The sequence below is a fragment of the Pholis gunnellus genome, assembly GCF_910591455.1.
Source record: "Pholis gunnellus genome assembly, chromosome: 12".
Classification (NCBI taxonomy): Eukaryota; Metazoa; Chordata; class Actinopteri; order Perciformes; family Pholidae; genus Pholis; species Pholis gunnellus.
In genome coordinates, this window is record NC_136539.1 from 19,995,504 (window position 1) to 20,014,637 (window position 19,134).

Genomic DNA, 19,134 nt, shown 5'->3' on the forward strand with positions numbered 1-19,134 from the left:
TTACAACCTAATAATGACAGTACAATGTACTATGTCAGAGGAGATTGTATGCAGAACGAGTACTTTTACTTCTCTACATGTTGTAGTAGGTCCTACTTTTCCTTAATCATTTTGCATGCAGGACTTTTACTTGTAATGGAGTTTTTAAACAATGTTGTATTGATTAACTTAAATGATGTGAGTACTGACCACTGGTTTCATGAAATGTAATGACACACACATCTATGAGCTTTTAACGGATTTACCGGTGTTGACTTTTCATCTAAAAGGAATCTATTCTTCTAGCGTGGAGGATAAGAGAAGAGGAAGAGGAGAAGAAGAAGAAGAAGAAGAAGAAGAACGAGGAGGGGTGGAGAAAGCAGAGGAGGGGAGTTGTGGAGAATGGGGGGGGGGGGGGGGTAGAGGAAGAGGAGGAGGTGAAAGTATGAATAAGCGGCTCCTCCCGCTTCCTCGAGCTGCCTGCAGACCGGACAGCGGCAGCAGAAAAGCACCAATCAGCAGGAAAACCGCGTCCTTATTTGGATCTAACTCACCGTGAGTGACCGAGACTTCACCGGAGCTCCGTGAGCGCAGGAACGTGACTCCAGTTGAACATGCTCTCCCCGGGACTCTGCGTGTCTCTGCTGGCCGTGGCCTGCGCCCTGGGGCCGGCTGCGGTCCGGGCGGCGTCCTGCGAGTCGGTGCGGATCCCGCTGTGCCGGTCCATGCCGTGGAACATGACCAAGATGCCGAACCACCTCCACCACAGCACGCAGGACAACGCGGTGCTGGCCATCGAGCAGTATGAAGGGCTGCTGGGTGAGTTACTGTCTGTCCACTAATTATCCCGCTAATCAATTCTTTAATGGACTTTAATTAACTCCCTCACGCCTACAGAAAATTAAAGTTTTAAGTCAACTTTTGCACTTTATGACAGTGGAGCATCCAGATCCTGTTGTGGTTTTATTTGTATTTATTTTGACCATTTCTCCTCTGTGCACAACGTGCAGCTTGAAGTTGATATTTCAGACTTTTTTAAGGCTCTTTTAAAACTTTTTATGTGAAATATTACTTAATTCTTTAAACATTAAGACAACCATATAGGCCTATTAATGATATGTGAGTTATATATCCTTTAACATAATCATATTTTAAAAGATGTATTTAGCCTAAGTTTAATTAAAAGATCATGAAAATATCATCTGCAAATCTATTAAATCTTTTTTTTTTTAACAAAAAATGCCTAAACCTCATTGATTTCAGTCTCTCAAATGTGAATAATTGTGAGTCTTATTATTGTTCTGTAATTCTAAACTTAATATTCGGGGGAAAGCAATTTGAATATTTCAAGCTATGGCAAATTATGCATATTTCACAATTGTCAGACCTCATGAAAAACAGTTAGTTGCAGCCCTAAATTATTTTATTGACTTATTAAATCAACTAAACAGTAGACTGACTGAGACAAACATTGAGAACAAGGGGATGGAATAAAAGTCAGAATAAAGAAGAGGCAGGACAGAAAAAGTATAAGACAGAAGGAGAGGAAAGACAGAGAGCAGCAGAGACAGATGAGAGAGGAATATGAGAGGAAACATGACAAAATTGATTTAAAGGTTAATTTCCTCATTTCAGTCTTCACCCAATGTAGGTGAAAATAATCTATATTCAACAGCAGTGTGTCTTTTCAGAGACGGCGTCCCTGTTACTTTTTTTTTTACTCAACAGTTTTCAGTGGTACTACTTTCTTTAAAAAAAAAAGAATATACCTGAAGGAGTTATTACACCCAGTAATTACCAGCACTGACAACTCATGGGGAAGTTATGTACGGGGATAAAGTAGGCCATGAATATGAGATATGAGTTTACAGTTAATTACAATTCCTCCTCTGCATTGCAGATGTTGGTTTATGGCGTTTTGCCACCAACACTCGTTCACTTCTTGCTTCTTCGATGTACATTTTTGTTTGCCTTTGTGCGTGCTCATAGCGAGCTAGTTACTCTTTAAGTCTGCTGACTCAACATCACAGCTTTGCGTGTCGGGTTATATTTTCTACTATATCGAGCTGTGATGTCATGTTGTACTACAGTACAATGACACATCACTGCTGCGATAGTCACTCTTTCAATAATACATTTTCAAATATGACAGTTTAATGCTGCAAACACAGAAATTGCAGAGACAAAACCCGGGACAAAAACTTTCCAACAGATCACTAGCAGCTTGTTCTTCTTCTCCTGTTTAATATCTGCAGGAGATCTGGTTTGAACTCTTCTGACTGAGCAATAGGAAACATTAAACCATCAGTTCATGGAAACATTTTTGTGGAAACCATCATTTTAATTAAGTTTACTCAAGAAGGGAAAAAACATTGGCTCCCGTTGCAGCAGTCCGTGATGAAGCAGCCTGATTTTGAGTTAAAGAGTTACAGCCTTCTGTTGGTTTCTGGTTTGACTTAAGATCCAAGACAGTCAGACCACAAATCACTGTCCTGAGTAGTTACTGCAGGGACATTTCAGTCACTCAGGCGCTCATGCTTACAGGAAGAATGTTGAAAATACAAACTTCTGGTTGAAACTCTTTGAACATCAGAATGATAAACGTCGACCAGACAAAATAGGAAATCCTTTGTGTATCTGGAATGTCTGTGTATCTACACAAATATGAATGAAGTCATTTTAGTAACATTATGTATTAGACACATTACATTATTTTCAAAATCGATAAATCTGCTGAAGATTTTCTCGTGCAGTCATCAAGTCTATAAACATAGTTTCCCAGAGCAAGAGGTGATGTCATCACATGTCTTATCTTGACTAAAACCTGAAGATTACAATCACTATGATGATCAGTCAAGTAAAAGCAGGAAATGATCACACGAGTAGCAGGAACCATCCTATGTTTGGTAGTTTTGTTTGAAAAATACTGAAATGATTAATCCTGTCAATTTCCTGTTGATTGACTAATCAACTCATCGATTGATCATTGAAGATCATTGAAGCATATTTCAGTTTGGGTAAATAACACATCACAGTAAATAACACTATGAGTGGGTCAAAACAGCACAGGGGTTTTAAGCGTGTACTAGAAAATAAAATAAAAAAACGTTTCACTTGCAGCTGTTTACTTTTCAAAATGGCAGTTTACATTTCAGCTGTTTGGCGAGTGCAAAAACTGTAAACATAAACTGTGCAGGCGTCATAGTTACATCACAAATAAATGTCCTAGCGCAAGGCTTCTGCTTCTGCCACCATCGAAATAACATACAGAAATAGCTGCGTTTCCCTCCCTGTCACTGAAGCACTGAATACTGTCCCATGTAAGCACCTGGACGTCAAAGTGATAAGTGAATATGCTGAAAAGGATCAAATGATTGCGTATTGTTGGCTTTGTGCTTGTTGTTCCACCTACAGTAACAGATGGAGAACTTTTAAGTTAAATACATGGTTACATGGTTTTTACAGGGAAGTAATAATGTGAAACAATGTACAGCAGAGCTGACAACATATCGCTGTGTCAATATCATACCTTCACACGGTCATGCCTTCATCATATCTTATCACACCCAGTCCCCCCTCCTCCTCCTCCTCCTCCTCCTCCTTTCTCAGGTCCATGCACAACTGCTTCCAACTAAAAGATAAAAAAAGAGACCAAATCATTATTTTTGTAGTTTCTCTCACAACCTGCCAATTAAATACAGAGTTTTTTTTTAATTTTTGATCACTTTGATCTCTGCCGTACATTTTTAAACTTTAAAGGTTCGGCCCTCTGCACTCACCACAGTCAGACGCACACAGTGTTATATTGTCAGGAATGTGTGTCAGAGATTTCAAGGCTCCCTTCAGATCTGAAACGGCTGATGTTTTTTGGGCAACACGACCGTTCGGAAAGGAACATTCAGTTATCAGAACTGCAAAAGAAAGTGATGAGTGATCTTAAAATAGGACAGAGGTTGGAAAAAAAAGGCTGTAAATCCTGAACAGAATTTTAGGAGGCTATGATGTGTTACAAAACAAGACTAAGAGTCTGCAGCTATGCATGAGGCTTTACTTTGACACGGCTGTGCTTTTAGCTAACATCAGCATGCTAACATGCTCACAATGACAGTGTGCCGATGTTTACCAGGTTAGGTGTAAGTATACTTGATCATAAACCAAAGTATTAAATTGAAATTATGACCTGATGATGCTGCTGGATGAAATGTCATGGAATCATCAGAAAACAAATGTCATGGCAATCCATCCAATAGTTGTCTAGATATTTCACTCTGACCCACAAATGTCAACCTGCTAGTGGTGCTAAAGGAAAAGTCAGCCGATCACCAAAGTAGGTATGATTCATCCTCTAGGGACCATGAATATCTGACAACATTGCATGGCAATCCATTCAAAGGTTGTTGAGATACTAAAGTTAGGCATACTGAGTGTCAGGATCCCACAGTTTTACCATTCTTCCTGCTGAAGCCTCACGTCTTATTGCCTATCACTGCTGTGAGTTTTGTCTTGTTCTTGTTCTCTTCTGCTGAGCTGAGGTTTGTTTTTCTGGCTTATTGGCCAATACCATATTCCAGCTGCACTGCTGCTAAACCTTCGTTTTATGGTTTACTTCAGTCCAACAGGTAATAACATTGATGCAGCCGATCGTTGGATACGAACTGGCCTGATGGTCAAAAGTTCCCCCAAATTATAAAAATAATTCTTCGAGTGGCCTCTTGCCACTTATGGTGGCTTTATGCCACTCACAGTATTGTATACTTAAAATAATGTTGAGTGAGTCCAGTCACATTTCAATAGTTCAACGGACTTGAACTTGTTACCCTGTTGACTTTTTTTACTTTTCTCCTCCACACACCTGCTGATAGCAGATCTCACAACCTCTGTGTGTTTTTGATAAGTTAAGCTAATAATGCTGCTCTTCAAATCTGCACGTTCGGTACATACACCATCTCCATCTGTAAACTATATGTTTACACAGATTATATGTTTACCTTGTACAGTATATCTACAGTTTCACTTTCTTTATCTGGTCTGTCTCTGTAGAAAGTTTATATTAAACACATACAAACCGTGAATGTCACTGTAACCATTAATCATTATGAAAGCCTCAAGCTGTTTACCACATCGATGGTCCTTTTTAACGAGGATATAACGCTGATGTAGGTTTGTAGTCGGACCTAGACTCTATGTCTAAGGATGTGACAGTATATAGGATGCTCCAACAGAAGAGCTTGTCAGATGGTCAAACAGCGTCTGAAACCCACTTTCCCCAACTTTAAAATGTCAGAGTCGCTCTCTTTGACTTTGCCACATATTCATCTTTAAAACGTAAACATTATTTGGGTTTTTTCTGCTGTAGTTAATTAATTTTCACTTCTCATTGCCGCTTGTTTTTAGCCATGCTAGCCATGCATTACTGAATAGTATGCAAAGTTGGATTGTCCACCACTTTGGTCCAGACTGAAATATCTCAACAAATATTGGAATGATTGCCATGACATTTTGTACAGACGTCCATGTTCCCCAGAGGACGAACCCGACTGACTTTGGTGATTTCACAACCTCACAGTTCATAAATACAGCCCAACAGAGCTGCTAGTTTGGCTGTAGATTCTTGTTCCTGAGCTGTTCTTGTTGAGGTTAAGTTTTAATATGTGTATCCTTTTCCACGAACATAATTCAACTATATTATTTTCATGTATTTCTTCGTTTTATTTATCTAAATATGTGCTTCTTATTCTGTTTCTCTCTGGCCAAACTTTTAAACTATATTTGATTCTTAATTCTTGTGGTTTTCTTTTAAAGAACCATTGCTTCATATTTCAGACACTTGTTAAGACAGAGACACTTTCCTATATCCACTTTTGGTGTAATCTTTTTTTTTTTTTCTGTGAATATGTTCAAATATCTTGGTGCAATTCATAAAAATATTTAAATTGCAGGTACAATATTCAAATATATGCGTTAGCTGTTTAGCTAACTGTATCTATCTTTGAACAGAACTTATTTTATGACGCAAGAGTTTGTGGCCACAGTCATCTGTGTTTTGTGCTGAGCTTCAGCTTTGTGGCTCATTTTTAAATGTCCTAAATCAAATTTAAAGGCATGTGGACAACCTCATTGGCTGCCATTATATTTCATGATGCATACACGTCTGTCTCCAATAAGTACATTCGTGTATTGGTTGAAGTTAGAGCTCAGCTGAGGTCGGAGGAGTGGAGAGAGGAAAGTGGAAAAGGCAATCAGCTTTAACCAGAAAAATGTCCTAATGAAAGACCTGCAGGCTCAAAACCAGGAAGCAGTTTCAGGTCACAAGTTCAAAGTATTTCTGTGACTTCATTGTGGAGCTGTGCAGCCAAACCTCAGTCCTGTAATAAAAAACACATATTCCTCCTCTGCCCACGCTCTGAGAAATAACGGTAACTAGAACCATATTGGGTTCTTTGGCTGGTTCATAGGAGAACCCCTTTTGGTTCTAGATAGGGCCCATGCTTTCAACAATCTTTGAAGAACAATTCCTTCCAAAAAGCCTCCTTTGGATGAAAACCTTTCTTCATGGAGGCCATAGTCCTACAAAGAACTATTTCTTAAAAAAAAAGGGTTCTTCAGAAGCAAATGGCTCTCGGTAGAACCTCAACCCTTCAGGAAGAACCCTTTTGGAACCCTTGTTTCTAAGTGTGTGTGTGTTGAACTTTTTCTGGACCCATCATGTGTGAACTGTATGCAGCAGGGTGGCGATCAGTATCAGTCCTGTGGTTGGCCAGATGTCCCTGAACGCATCATACATTCACCGATGCCAGAGGACTTTCAAATGTCAGTCAATGAGAAACGCCTAAAACACAGACATGGTTTCCTCAAATATATCCAGAAACGGAAAAGGAAAATTCTGTAGCTGAAGTATCATCATCGTTTATATTTCCTTACACGAGACGCTTTTTAAAGCCACTTTAACTGACTCAACTGGTAACACACCTGTCTGTGTTTTCCTGCCTGTTCAGGAACTGGCTGCAGTCCGGACTTGCTCTTCTTCCTGTGTGCCATGTACGCTCCCATCTGCACCATCGACTTCCAGCACGAGCCCATCAAACCCTGTAAAGCGGTGTGCGAGCGGGCGAAGTACGGCTGTGAGCCGGTGATGAAGCGTTACAACCACAGCTGGCCTGACAGCCTGGCCTGTAGCGAGCTGCCGCTGTACGACCGCGGAGTCTGCATCTCACCCGAGGCCATCGTCAAGGCAGAGGGACCAGGTATCACTACGCTTGTCATTCATATCATTGTTGGTCCTGTAACTGAGGGCAGCTGAGATCTTATATGTGTCAAAGCCATGTTGACTGCTTCGTGTAAGGGGTGGGGTTAATATAATAGCAAAAAGCACAAATTCAAAGTAAAAAAATAGAAAAGGGAAATGTAACTTGATCTATAGATTGCTTACAACAGTGTTGAGCTCATGTGATGGAAAAATATGGAACTTGTACATTAAAGTTAAACAGAATATTAGAGATGAAGCAGAAGTAACTCATATTTTTTAGGTTGAAAGCAACTTTATTTGTATTTCACCTTTCAGCAATACTGCAGTTTAAACTGCATGTAACGCGATTTCCATTTATGACTAAAATAAATTGTTAGTAAGATATGTTGAAGGATGTGTGTGTGTTTGTTAAATGTAATAATCAGTAACAAAAATATTACAATTGTGATCAATACTAACAAAAACATATAATTAGTGTTTTTACCTAATAGTGATATGAACAATCTTTGCTAAACTCTAAAACTACTAAAATATTAAAAGTTGACGTGCTTATTGAAAACTAGCTAACTTAAATAAAAGTCAGTCTGTCATGAACGTTCAAGTTCATGGACGGGCAACAGGTAGAGGGAGCAACAGCACACAGAACCTCTCAGATATACATATTAATCTGATATACGTTTAATGTTATGGAGGCTACTTCTAAATAAGGATATTTCACCCTCTTCTCTGAAAAAACATGGACCATCAGGAAGCAGTTTTCCCTGCTTAGCTGAGTCGTATCACTGTTTTCTATCATGTTTCTACCCTCAGCAGTTTGTTCCTGCTCCCTCTCGAACAGATAGCGTGAGTCATTTCCCCACCGACTTCACTCCCACTGATTTTCTCAAAGAGCTCCTTGATACAGGCGGCCCACTCGTTTTACACTCAATAAAACCTTCACTGTCCTCTGCTTCTTTAAACAGTCCCTCGACCAGCAGGTTCTGAAAAGAAAAACTCATCTCGATCCCCTTGACCTCCATAACGATACGCCCACGCATGTCAGAGCGGCCCTGGCTCAGCAGGGTTTTGGGATTTTCCCTCGATGTGATTTGTTGATTTTCTGAGGTTCAGCCAGGGTGGACAAGTCATTCCTGGGGTTTTCAGTGGCCAGTCTCCAGTCTGAACGTTGCCGTTAACAAGCTTGTCTCTGGCTGGAACAGAAATCAAAAGCAGCCACAGTTTGCCTTTTTGTTTCCATTCATCGCGAACTTGGTGGTGCATTCAAAGACGCGAAAATTACAGCCCTGCTGTCACAAAATAAAACCCTGTAAAAAGTAATCTTTCACCTGGTGAGAACAGGTGATGAGTAAACAAGACTGTGAATCTTGTGGCTATACTTGTGTTTTACTACTAGCTCCTTCTGGATGTCTGAGCTCCCAAAATTGTGAAGAAAACTAATTTTCGGTCGATTGTATCCACAATCTCAACTTTTTGGTCACTACCTACAGGTCATAATTATAGGGGAAGATTGAAACGTATATAGAATTCACCACGACACCACCGTATAGCATCCACATTACCGATAACGCTGCGCCAATCCAGCAACTCGCCACAAACAATTAGGAGAAACATTTTTTTTAAGGCTCTAACAACAGCGAAATTACTAGTTTGTTCTCTCCAACGCTTTCATTTTGTGGCTGTAATGAACACTGCAGCCGAAGAGTGTATGGTTAAAACCGCAAAGTGGTTTAATATTTGTCATTCTCTGTGCACGATCTCTGACGCTGTCTGTCTGTGTCTCTCTAGATCCATACTACCAGGACCCAGCCAGGTGTAACCCGGGTGAGCCTGACCTTTGACCTTCTCTCTGCCCGGACTGTGATTGCTTTCCTAGAAGTTAGCTTGTTTGTGTTAGCTGGTTATTGGACACATCATCATAAATAACATTTTGGGGGGGGAAAAAACTACCATACCACCTCAGAACCTCCACAAAAGACCGAACAACAACGCAGCCAGTCAGCTCTCCTTCTGGAAACCATGTATCCCTCACTAACATGCTAATGTGCATCTAAATACAAATGGAAACACGTTTCACCTATATTCTAAATAGCTGATTTTTTATGGATTTGATCCTCTCACAGAATCCAGTCCAGACTTTCCAATGGACTCCAACAACCTCCACTGCAGAGGACCAAATGGAGGTAACCTGTCTGTTTACCTGTCTCGATGGCCCAATCCAAATGTACACACTCGCGGATTCACAGACTTTGAGTCGCGTTCTTTCAAAGTGCGAGAGGGCTTGGGGCTGTCCCGCTGTCAAATTGTTGAGTGCTTAATTTTGAGCCCTTTAAGCACACTTTCTGTGAGTCCGCATTTCTGCACAATTCATAGCATTGTGACATTAAACACTGAGTTACCAGGGGAGGCATAAAAAAAACTTAAGGAATATGGACTTTTAAGGAGGTGGAGCCTGAACATAGATTCTGTCTATCTGTTTTTCTTTTAAATAGTATGATCCGCATGATCCCTCACTCTGTTTCTTGTTTGTCCGTCTGTAGATCGCTGTAGGTGTAAGACAGTCAAGATGGGTTTGAAAAACTACCAGAGGAACAACTACAACTACGGTGAGTCATCTCCGACTATCACACGTTTTTTTTTACAAATATGAGACAGAAGAATTCGTATTCTGTGTCGTGACGTCACCCATTGGTTCGTGGACTGCCGTTTTGAAGCCTTGAGTCTGGCGTTTCGGGCCGTCGCCATCTTGGATTACGGCTGCCGCCATCTTGGCTTTTTTGCAACCAGTGAACAGAAGTGACCGTATTTGGACGGTGGAAGAGTGATGTAGAGACGCCGTATACAGCTCCGGTAGGGTAGCGACCTGTCAATCACAAGGCAGCCCCGCCCTAAAGCATACCCTTCTTTCTGGTCTATTTGACTCTAAATGGACCATAATTTACTAAATGAACATCATGCTGTATTGAAGAAGACTTGAAACTAGAGCTCGAGACCATAAACTCATATTTACAATGTTTACTGAGGTAATAAATCAAGTAGTTATTTTCTCATAGACTTCTATACAACCAGACTTCTTTTTGCAACCGGATCAGTCGCCCCCTGCTGGTCAGTAGAGATACTGAAAGTTTGAGACACTTCCGCGTTGGCTTCACTCTTCAGAACCGGAGGTTGCCGTCTGCATGCAACTTAAACTTAAAGCTGGTTGTTGGTACATTTCCGAATCAAACCTTTAAGCTTTCACAGTGAGAATGTGGTCTGTGCATCACATGTGGCAGTCACTCATCTCTTCTCAACACTACATGTGAGACATAAACATCACCACAGATCTATTCAACAAGTCTGAAAGCTCATTACTTCCCTTCGCTGGCTGCTGCTCGATGAGGTTCATTTCAGTATCACTAAACTCTTCAGCGGATTCTTTCTCTCCGACTTGTTTTTCTCCTGCATGTGGAGGGAAATATTCTGGTGCTGAGGCTATTTGGTTTCTTAGATTAAATTAGACACACTAAAACCTGAAAGCCCAGAAAGGCTATTCCAGATGATTTCAGCACACAGGCATGATGTGGCAAATCCAACAAAGATTTCCATGTGGACTTATTGAGCTTGCGAATGCCTCTTTGGCCACAGAATCCATTTGGGGAAGATTTTTAGATTTTCTTTCCAGCCGTCATCAAGAACAAGAGCTCACTTACAAAATGTTCAGATATAATTAAAACGGAGGAGTTTAGTGAAGCACGGTTGGCACGTCAGAGTGCACAACAAGGTGGTCTTTATGATTTGACTGCTGGCGTGCTCACATTACTAATTAACACTGCTGTTGATTTTGCTGTTGACTCCAACCTGCAACACCACACATACTGTTACTGGCTGTGCTGTTTTTCTCCTCCATCTCTGCTGCTTCCACCTCTTCTAGTCTCTTAATGCAATGCTTACGATGGTGCTTTACAAAGACATGCAGTATATATGAGCTTACTTTTACCAGCATTGAGACATTTATGTGCATGGAAATGACCCAATTTAAACCCAGGGAATTGGATAAAACCAGTTAAACACTATTAAAGCTAGAGAATAAAAGTAAGTGCATCTTAAAAGCATCAACAGACTCGGCCCGTCTAAAAGCCGCGTTATATTAATTTGTCGCTCTGTTACTCCTGAAGCTTTTGTTGCGCTTTCCTCGCAGTCCCACACTGCTTGAATTCATTAAGGGAGCCTTTTCTAAGAAAAACAATAAAGGTTTACCTGGTTCCCCTGCAGTGGGCTGCTGCTGTTGGGCATCCTGGATGGTTGTATCCATAAAACCTATAAAACAGCAAGTACCACAAAGAGATAGAGAGACAGTGGTGAAAACAGAGAGGAGGGCCTCCAGGTTATTGGAGTCTCAATTTGTGTTGTTGGACCCCGAAGCAGGATGACTGAAAAAGAGTTAAAACTGTTTCAAAGAGGACAACTAATAAAACACAAGAGGTTTATCGTTGAGAGGTTAAGTCCAGTGAGTCTAAAGAAACAGGTCATTTGGGGAGTTTAGCCCACAGTAGTGTTTTGGCTCTTCATGTTCCTCAGCTCTTGTGGGACACAAATGGGCCCGCGGTTGGCTACGACTGCAGTCCTGTTGGCCCAAAACTACGGAAGCGTCCAATCCACGCAAACGTTGACCTCCATAACGCCATCACTGTCCTTAGAACCGTCTGTCCTTTCAGCACCAAGGACAGCGGCCGGTCTTCCGGCTGACTGATTATAAGAAATACAACCAAAGCTATTGGTGTGTTCGATGGACATAAAGTTGGCCGTATGAAAACTACACTTACTTATCTGGATTTGTTTTTATTAATTTGCACCAGAGAGATGTGGGCAGCGATTCAGAGGTCTGGAACAAGGCCACGGCGAATTTGAGTAATCACTTACGATTGACGATTCTTTAAACCAAGAATTAGATTAGATTAGACAGCCGGCCCTGCGAGCTCAGTGTGAGATTTAAACTCCAGTGTCCAATGTGTCCATGTATGCTGACGACTCTCTCCTTCAGTGATCAGAGCGAGGGTCAGGGAGGTGAGGAACCGCGGTCTGGAGCCCACAGCGGTGGTGGAGGTTAAGGAGGTGCTCAAGTCTTCTCTGGTCAACATTCCCAAGGAGACTCAGACGCTCTACTACTCTTCCTCCTGCCTGTGTCCTCCTCTGTCTCCCGGGGAGGAGTACCTCATCATGGGCTACGAGAACGATGAGACGTCCAGGTATGAGTATAGAGTTGGAACAGATAGTAAAAGCATTGTTATGGACGTCATGGTTTCCTCCAGGAAATTGGTTGGATAAATATCCAGCTAGTCGATTACATCTTTAAACTTCAACTCAATGCAGGCTCCTGAGGCAATTTGTGGTTATCAAAATAAGTTGCAGTGCAGCAGCCACTGATCTGGCTAATTGTCTCAAACTAATTGTCTCAAACTCAAATGTTTGTTTTGTTATGCTGCACTGACTAAATGTAGCACCACTACTTGTTTCCCTGAAGATTAATAATAACATCGTAATAATTTCTTCTGACTCGACATAAACCTCACGGAGTTTGTGGTTGCAGGTTGCTCCTGATCGACGGATCCATTGCTCAAAGGTGGAAGGAAAAAATGGGCAGGAAGATCAAGGTGCGATTCTAATACAAAGACAGCAACTATTTTACATGTGAAATAATGGTGGAGGCGTTATAAGTTGATTCTGAATTGCATTGAACTGAACTGCTTTACGTGCAGCCTGTTGCACCATCTTAACGAGAGTTAGATTGGTTAATGTTGGGTATGAAGTCAACACCGAATGCTGCATCGTAAGTAGTTAGTTTTTTGGAGTAACAGATCATTAATTTCACTTCCTGTCTGTTTGTCCAGAGATGGGATCAGATCCTGCAGGGGAAAGGCCGAGCAGCTCAGCGCCGGAGTCGCCACTGAGATCTGACTGTGTGTGTGTGTTTGTGTGTGTGTGTGTGTGTGTGTGTGTGTGTGTGTGTGTGTGTGTGTGTAGATATTGCACTATCACAGGCTGTTGTAGCTGAATGTAGTTCATCTCTTCATCTATCAGACTGTATGGAGTCAGATTTTTGTCATTTATTTTCTTTGCACAAACATTAATTAGTGTGCGTTTAGCGTGTGAGTTTGCGAGTGTATTTCTTTTTTATGTGTGTGTGGCGTGTATGTTTTTGTATGTGTATGCGGTGTATGTCTGGTGTGTCTGGTGTGTGTGTTGTGTGTGCGTGTGTGTGTGTATCTACACCTAAAGCACTCAAAAAGACAAGAGAGGGGGTGGACCTGTAGTACTAAACCCTACGCAAAGCCATACGTTATGTACATGACACTTTTTTGGAACAAATTTCTTTTCAGTGGCGGCCATGTTGTTGCCTCCACAGCCCCTCTCCATGGTCACAGTCTTTTGATGTTGGCCGTGTTACCATGGCGGTGTGACGGAGGACATTAAAAGCCATTTGGACTTGGACATTTTGGACTATGATAGATCTGTAGCCATGACCTTGACGTTAGTGAATTCTGCGTCAGACAGCAGCAAGAGCCACAATACTAACAGCAACCACTGCAACAAGACCATCGGCAACTACAGCAACCAGGAACAAGCAACGAGGGCAACAGCAGCAGCAGAATGTGGGCAGATGGAAAGTTGACATGAGTGTTGTTGGATCCAGTGCCTCCTCTGGTGTGTCACCGTAACAGAAAACGACAAATGTCTGTGTTACAAATTGTTGGACAGGAAATCGACACTAAGTGGCCACTTTATTAGGTACACCTATACAATCTAATGCAATTCAATAACAGCTTAGCCATACATTTTCCATGAAGTCTTTCTAATTGTTTCTAATTGTTATGTGTTACAAACGCCTCTAAACCTTAACACCACCACTAACTATCACCTCAATGCCAACATGTCATTTAATTCACACCTCTATGACAGTATTAACAAAAACTGAACATTATAGGTCTCATAAAGTCATAAAAGTACAGGTGTACTTCGTAAAGTTGCCACCGAGTCGACATACTGTAGGACGAGTGTTTTTGTCTGCTTGTTTGAGTGATGTGATGTAATTCCTGGTTGGATATCGGGGGAGGGGAGTTGGAAAAGGTACAGTCACATTATACATCCGACCTCTGAATATTTGCTCAGAATCCAAACAATTTCTATTGAAACCTGCATGACAAATTCCAGCACGCGCTTCCTGTTTCAGTGCGATCTCCAGCCGGCTCCGGCAGTTCAGAGTTCACCTTTGTTCATCTTTGACTGTTCGGCCGGCCAATAAAAACACTGATACACTGTGTTTAGAAATGGAGATGTTATTCTAATGTCAGACATCACACCACAAACTCAACATTCATACATACTCAACATATTATTCGCAAGAATTGAGTAAATATGCAAACCTAGCAGCTTCTCCAACAAGTTACAAAGCTTGCCGTGTCTTTGTGCAAGAGTCATACAACAGAGGAACTACGAGAATGATCTCCTTTGCACTAAAAAGTCAACTAAGTGCAACAATCCTGCCACATCTCCACGTCTCTGCACAAAGATATTGTTGAGGAAGTGTAGATAATCCGAGGATCGAGCTCCGAGAACTGCTCAGCAAACTCTGCCGTTGGGAAGAAACCAGGATTCATATGAAAAACAAGAAAGTTATTTTAAAGGCTTTTTGAACAGCAGACATTTTGGACTTTTCATAGTAGTGAAAGAGGCCTTACAGTCTGTTCCTGTCTGAACGCAGCCTCTGATGAAAAAACAGTGCTCTCATTGTCACACAGTAACTCTCTTCATGTAAACACACTAACACTCAATACTACACTACTTTTATCAGTAAACTATACTCTGATATGTTGAACTCTGGACTCTTCACAGCTGTTTGAACCAATAAAAATGAATTTAAAACGACATGGTCAACGTTGACGTCTGTTGGTGTTTGTGTCCGGAGGGTTTTATTGCCACAATTAACTGTGTTTCATCTTCCTTCACCACAAGACGGGAGCCATGAAAAGTGCTGCATACAGGACTGTCTCAGAAAATTAGAATATTGTGATAATCCCCATACGTGTGATTTAGTTTACTGAACCAAGCTGAGTGTTTTTCAAGGCTCAGGAAACCCTTGCAGGTGTTTCGAGTTAATTAGACAATTCAAGTGATTAGTTGAATACCCTACTAGTATACTTTTTCATGATATTCTAATATTTAGAGATAGGATATTTGAGTTTTCTTAAGCTGTAAGCCATAATCAGCAATATTAAAAGAATAAAAGGCTTGCAATATTTCAGTTGATTTGTAATGAATCCAGAATGCATGACATTTTTGTTTTTTTAATTGCATTACACAAAATAAAGAACTTTATCACAATATTCTAATTTTCTGAGACAGTCCTGTATATGTCAAAGAACAAAACAAAAAGACAACTTTGTAAGACGGTGTGCCGGGAAAACTGGTTTTACTGAAGGAACCACTTCAATGTAGAAGTTCACTACATGTAGAAACTCATCTTAAACAGTAAATCTGACATTGTCAGTAAACTAATCCCCTCACTAGTGACTGAAACCACTGCTGTCAGGTTGTGGCTGTGATGCACAGTATGTTGCTGCCTAAACAAACGGCAAATGCCACATAAACAACCATAATGTGTTGAGAACTCTTTTGCAAACAGCTGTTGCATAGGCCTAGTTTTCAGGCAAAAGACAGAACTTTCTACTGAAGAGAAGACAAAATCACGGCGGTCTAGGACGTGAAGAAGTGTGCTCCCACTTATCTTACTAAATAGTGAATAAAATACGCATCTTTGAACTGAACAAAACCATCTGAACCAGCTCAGTGAGTTGTACTTTTCACCTGCTTTATGACTTGGGGGGGGGGGAATGGCTTCCAAGCTAGCGATAACGTAAACAACGAGGCCACACTGTGTCTACACAGGCCAAATTGTACAGTTTTTGTTTCCACTTTTCATCCGTGCAACAGTTTGGGTTTTCCGGTCGGGGTTGTATTGTAAATCCAACTTTCTTGACGTGCAAAATTATCTTTTGAATTGTCAAACGTCACATATGTCATTATAATGGGTTTCAGAGGGCAGTGGTGCCGTTTAGTGAGCATTCATCTACATAAATAGTTTTAAAAACGTATAAAAAACGAGTCTAAAATTGAGGCTGAAATAGACCTTCATAACACAGAGCGGGTATCAAACCAGAAGAAGAGAGGAGTTGAACCTTTCGACCTTCAGTGTTTTTAACTGATGGGAGTAAAGTTTGTTTAACAAAACAGAGCAGCAGCATTAAACACAGCCAGCATGTGTGTGTTGGTATGTTCAGTGTGTGTGTGTGTGTAGGCGTGCTTCCAGTAGTTCCTGCCTACTAATTTCCAGCAGTGTTTTCTCAGCTGCAGTTTCCATGAGAGGGAAGAGAAAATGTTTTCATGGATTTACTGCTATTACACCTCCTTATCCTCCTCCACTCTTCTCCTCTCTCCTCCTCTCCTCTCCTCCGTGTTGACTGCCTCGGCTGAAAACACACCTGGTGTTGGCATAAGGTGCAGTCTGTTCCTCCGGCCTGAGTGGCTCTATTCATGTTCTCGAGTGCTGACACAGCAAACAGTCACACACGGAATATGTTCATACTGACTGACCTCGTTGAAAGCAGTTAAAGCTGCGTGAAGGGACGTTTCAACACTAGAGGGCAGAAAGTCCACAAAGACAAACAGCTGGAAGCCTCGAGGATCTGCATCAACTGAAAAAAGGTTCTTGATGCCAACGCATCGAGCGAACATAAATAAAGAAGCAGAGAAGCACGTTCATGTCATTGCAGTCGACTTTCTGTTTACCGGTTGAGTGTTTATTTGCTTTAGCTCAGGTTTGGACCAGTATTCTGTGGTGTTTTCACTGGTTTGGTCTGTGGTTCACAGCCACAGTTTGGTCTGATATTCTCTGGTAGTCTGGCCCAGGTTTGTTCTGTTCTCTGCTATTTTAGCCCAGGTTTGGTCCAATAGTTGGTGATGTTCTGACCCAGATATGGGCCAATATTCTGTGGTGTTTTAGCCGTGGTTTGTCCAATATTGTCTTGTGCTTTTGCCTCGGCTTGTTCTCATATGATCTGGTGTCTTTGCCCACTCTGTCCAATATTCTTGTTGGGTTTTAGCCCTGGTTTGGTCCGGTACACACTGGTGTTTTAGCCTTGTTTGGTTCAATATTCTCTGTAGTTTCAGCCCAGGTTTGGTCCAATATTTGGTGACATTTCAGTCTTGGTTTGGCCTTCTGTCCTTTTGCTGCTTTAGCCCTGGTTCAGTCCAGTATTACCGAGTGTTTTAGACCCGTTTGGTCTAATGTTCATTTGTGTTTTAGCTGTTAAGAGTTAGGGGTTTGCTGTATTATATTTCTTTGACAGTATCCAGAGAAATAGGAGCATCAAATGCAAAGCGGTACACTTTACATCTGTTAATCAGAGTACAGCGTCTGAGGAAGCGCTGCTGTCCAACTCAAACACGCACAAACCACAGCTTCAGCAATCCAACACACATCGGACAAACCTGACATCATCATCCAAACACACACACACACACACAGTAATACCCGGTTGGGTTCCCACAATACCTCGGCCAGTGTTTGTCCAACTTGTTGCTCCATTTCACATCATGAAACAATAGAACGCACACACAGTAAGTGGTTCCAGTGGTTTATGGAGCAGTGCTACGTCAATGCTGACCTCCAACTGCCCGCAAAGCACAGCGAGGGTGAGAAGGAGGGTGAGAGGGAGAGATATCCAGAAATGCCCCGGTCTAATAATACTCAGAAGTGGAAAGTACCTTAGGTCATTTGGATAATTACAGTGCGAGAGAACATTTTTAAGCAGTGGTATTTTACCTCTACTTTTTACTCCACTACATTCGTCTGATGGATGGATTTTATACTGAAACGTTGTTTTAAAACTCCTTAAATCTGGAACAGTATAATCGAGCACACAAGGATTTCTCCCAACGGAATAATGGTGGAATAAAGATCAATCACTTTGGTGTTCTTACAAAGATTCATAATCCATAACTATGAAGTTCATTCAAGGATCAATGTGGTCAGACTGACTGTCGGTGTAACATTTTGCTCCAATATCTCAACAACTGTTTTTATGGGTTGTCATGAAATGTAGTTCAGACATTCATGTTCCCCTCAGGATGAATTGTAATAACTTTAGGGATTATCTGACTTTTCATCTAGCACTGTCATCGTTTTAACTTCTCCAACACTTTATGACCAAAGACCTGCAATATATGCAATGTTCTGCCACTGTATCTTATGGCCAAGCACAAATGTAAATGCAATATATTTATACAAAAACCAAGCAGGCAGTTAAATCTTTCCTACATGTTCCCTGACAACCTTTTAGTGTTGTGTTGTTGTTTTTCTCTGACTTTACTGTCTGAAATAAGCGATTGACCAATGAAATCTGTGTCTGTTTATTGAGGTTTTGAGCTCACAAGACGGAGGCAGCGCCATGATTTTGTCATCGTTTCTCGACCCATCTGGTCCACATCTTATTGAGCGAATTACCTGAGTCACCAAGACGGACTGAGGTCACCATAATAACACAAAACAGAGACAAGACAGGAACAGCTGAGAGTCTTTTCTCTCTCATACAAAAGAGAGTCTGTGTCCCTGTAAACAAAGAAAAACATTGTAAAATCAGTCAGTCAAACTCGCCATCTTCTCGTCGCCTCACAGAGACCCTGGACCATTGCTGAACTTAATATAACACAAATTAGAGAACAGTTTAGTCTTGGACTTTATGTGCTAAATTTGTCGTATTAGAAATTCAGTTTGAAACCAGTGCGCAAAGGTTTTATGATCCCCCTGCTGCTGGTTTGAACTCTTTCAAACCCTTTAGAGGCAGCAGTCTATGTGAGCTCTGCTTACAGGATTA

At 41.3% G+C, this 19,134-nt stretch overlaps 1 protein-coding gene across 1 annotated transcript; it reads left to right on the plus strand.

Annotated features, from left to right (window-relative positions):
- The first annotated feature begins 472 nt into the window (after positions 1 to 472).
- Positions 473 to 15,102, plus strand: frzb (frizzled related protein). The gene is made up of 8 exons (XM_079170695.1): positions 473 to 798; positions 6,975 to 7,223; positions 9,011 to 9,046; positions 9,346 to 9,405; positions 9,763 to 9,828; positions 12,246 to 12,450; positions 12,792 to 12,855; positions 13,093 to 15,102. The coding sequence occupies exons 1-8, from the start codon at positions 594 to 596 to the stop codon at positions 13,150 to 13,152; spliced, it is 945 nt and encodes a 314-aa protein (XP_079026821.1). The 5' UTR covers positions 473 to 593; the 3' UTR covers positions 13,153 to 15,102.
- Positions 15,103 to 19,134: the final 4,032 nt, after the last annotated feature.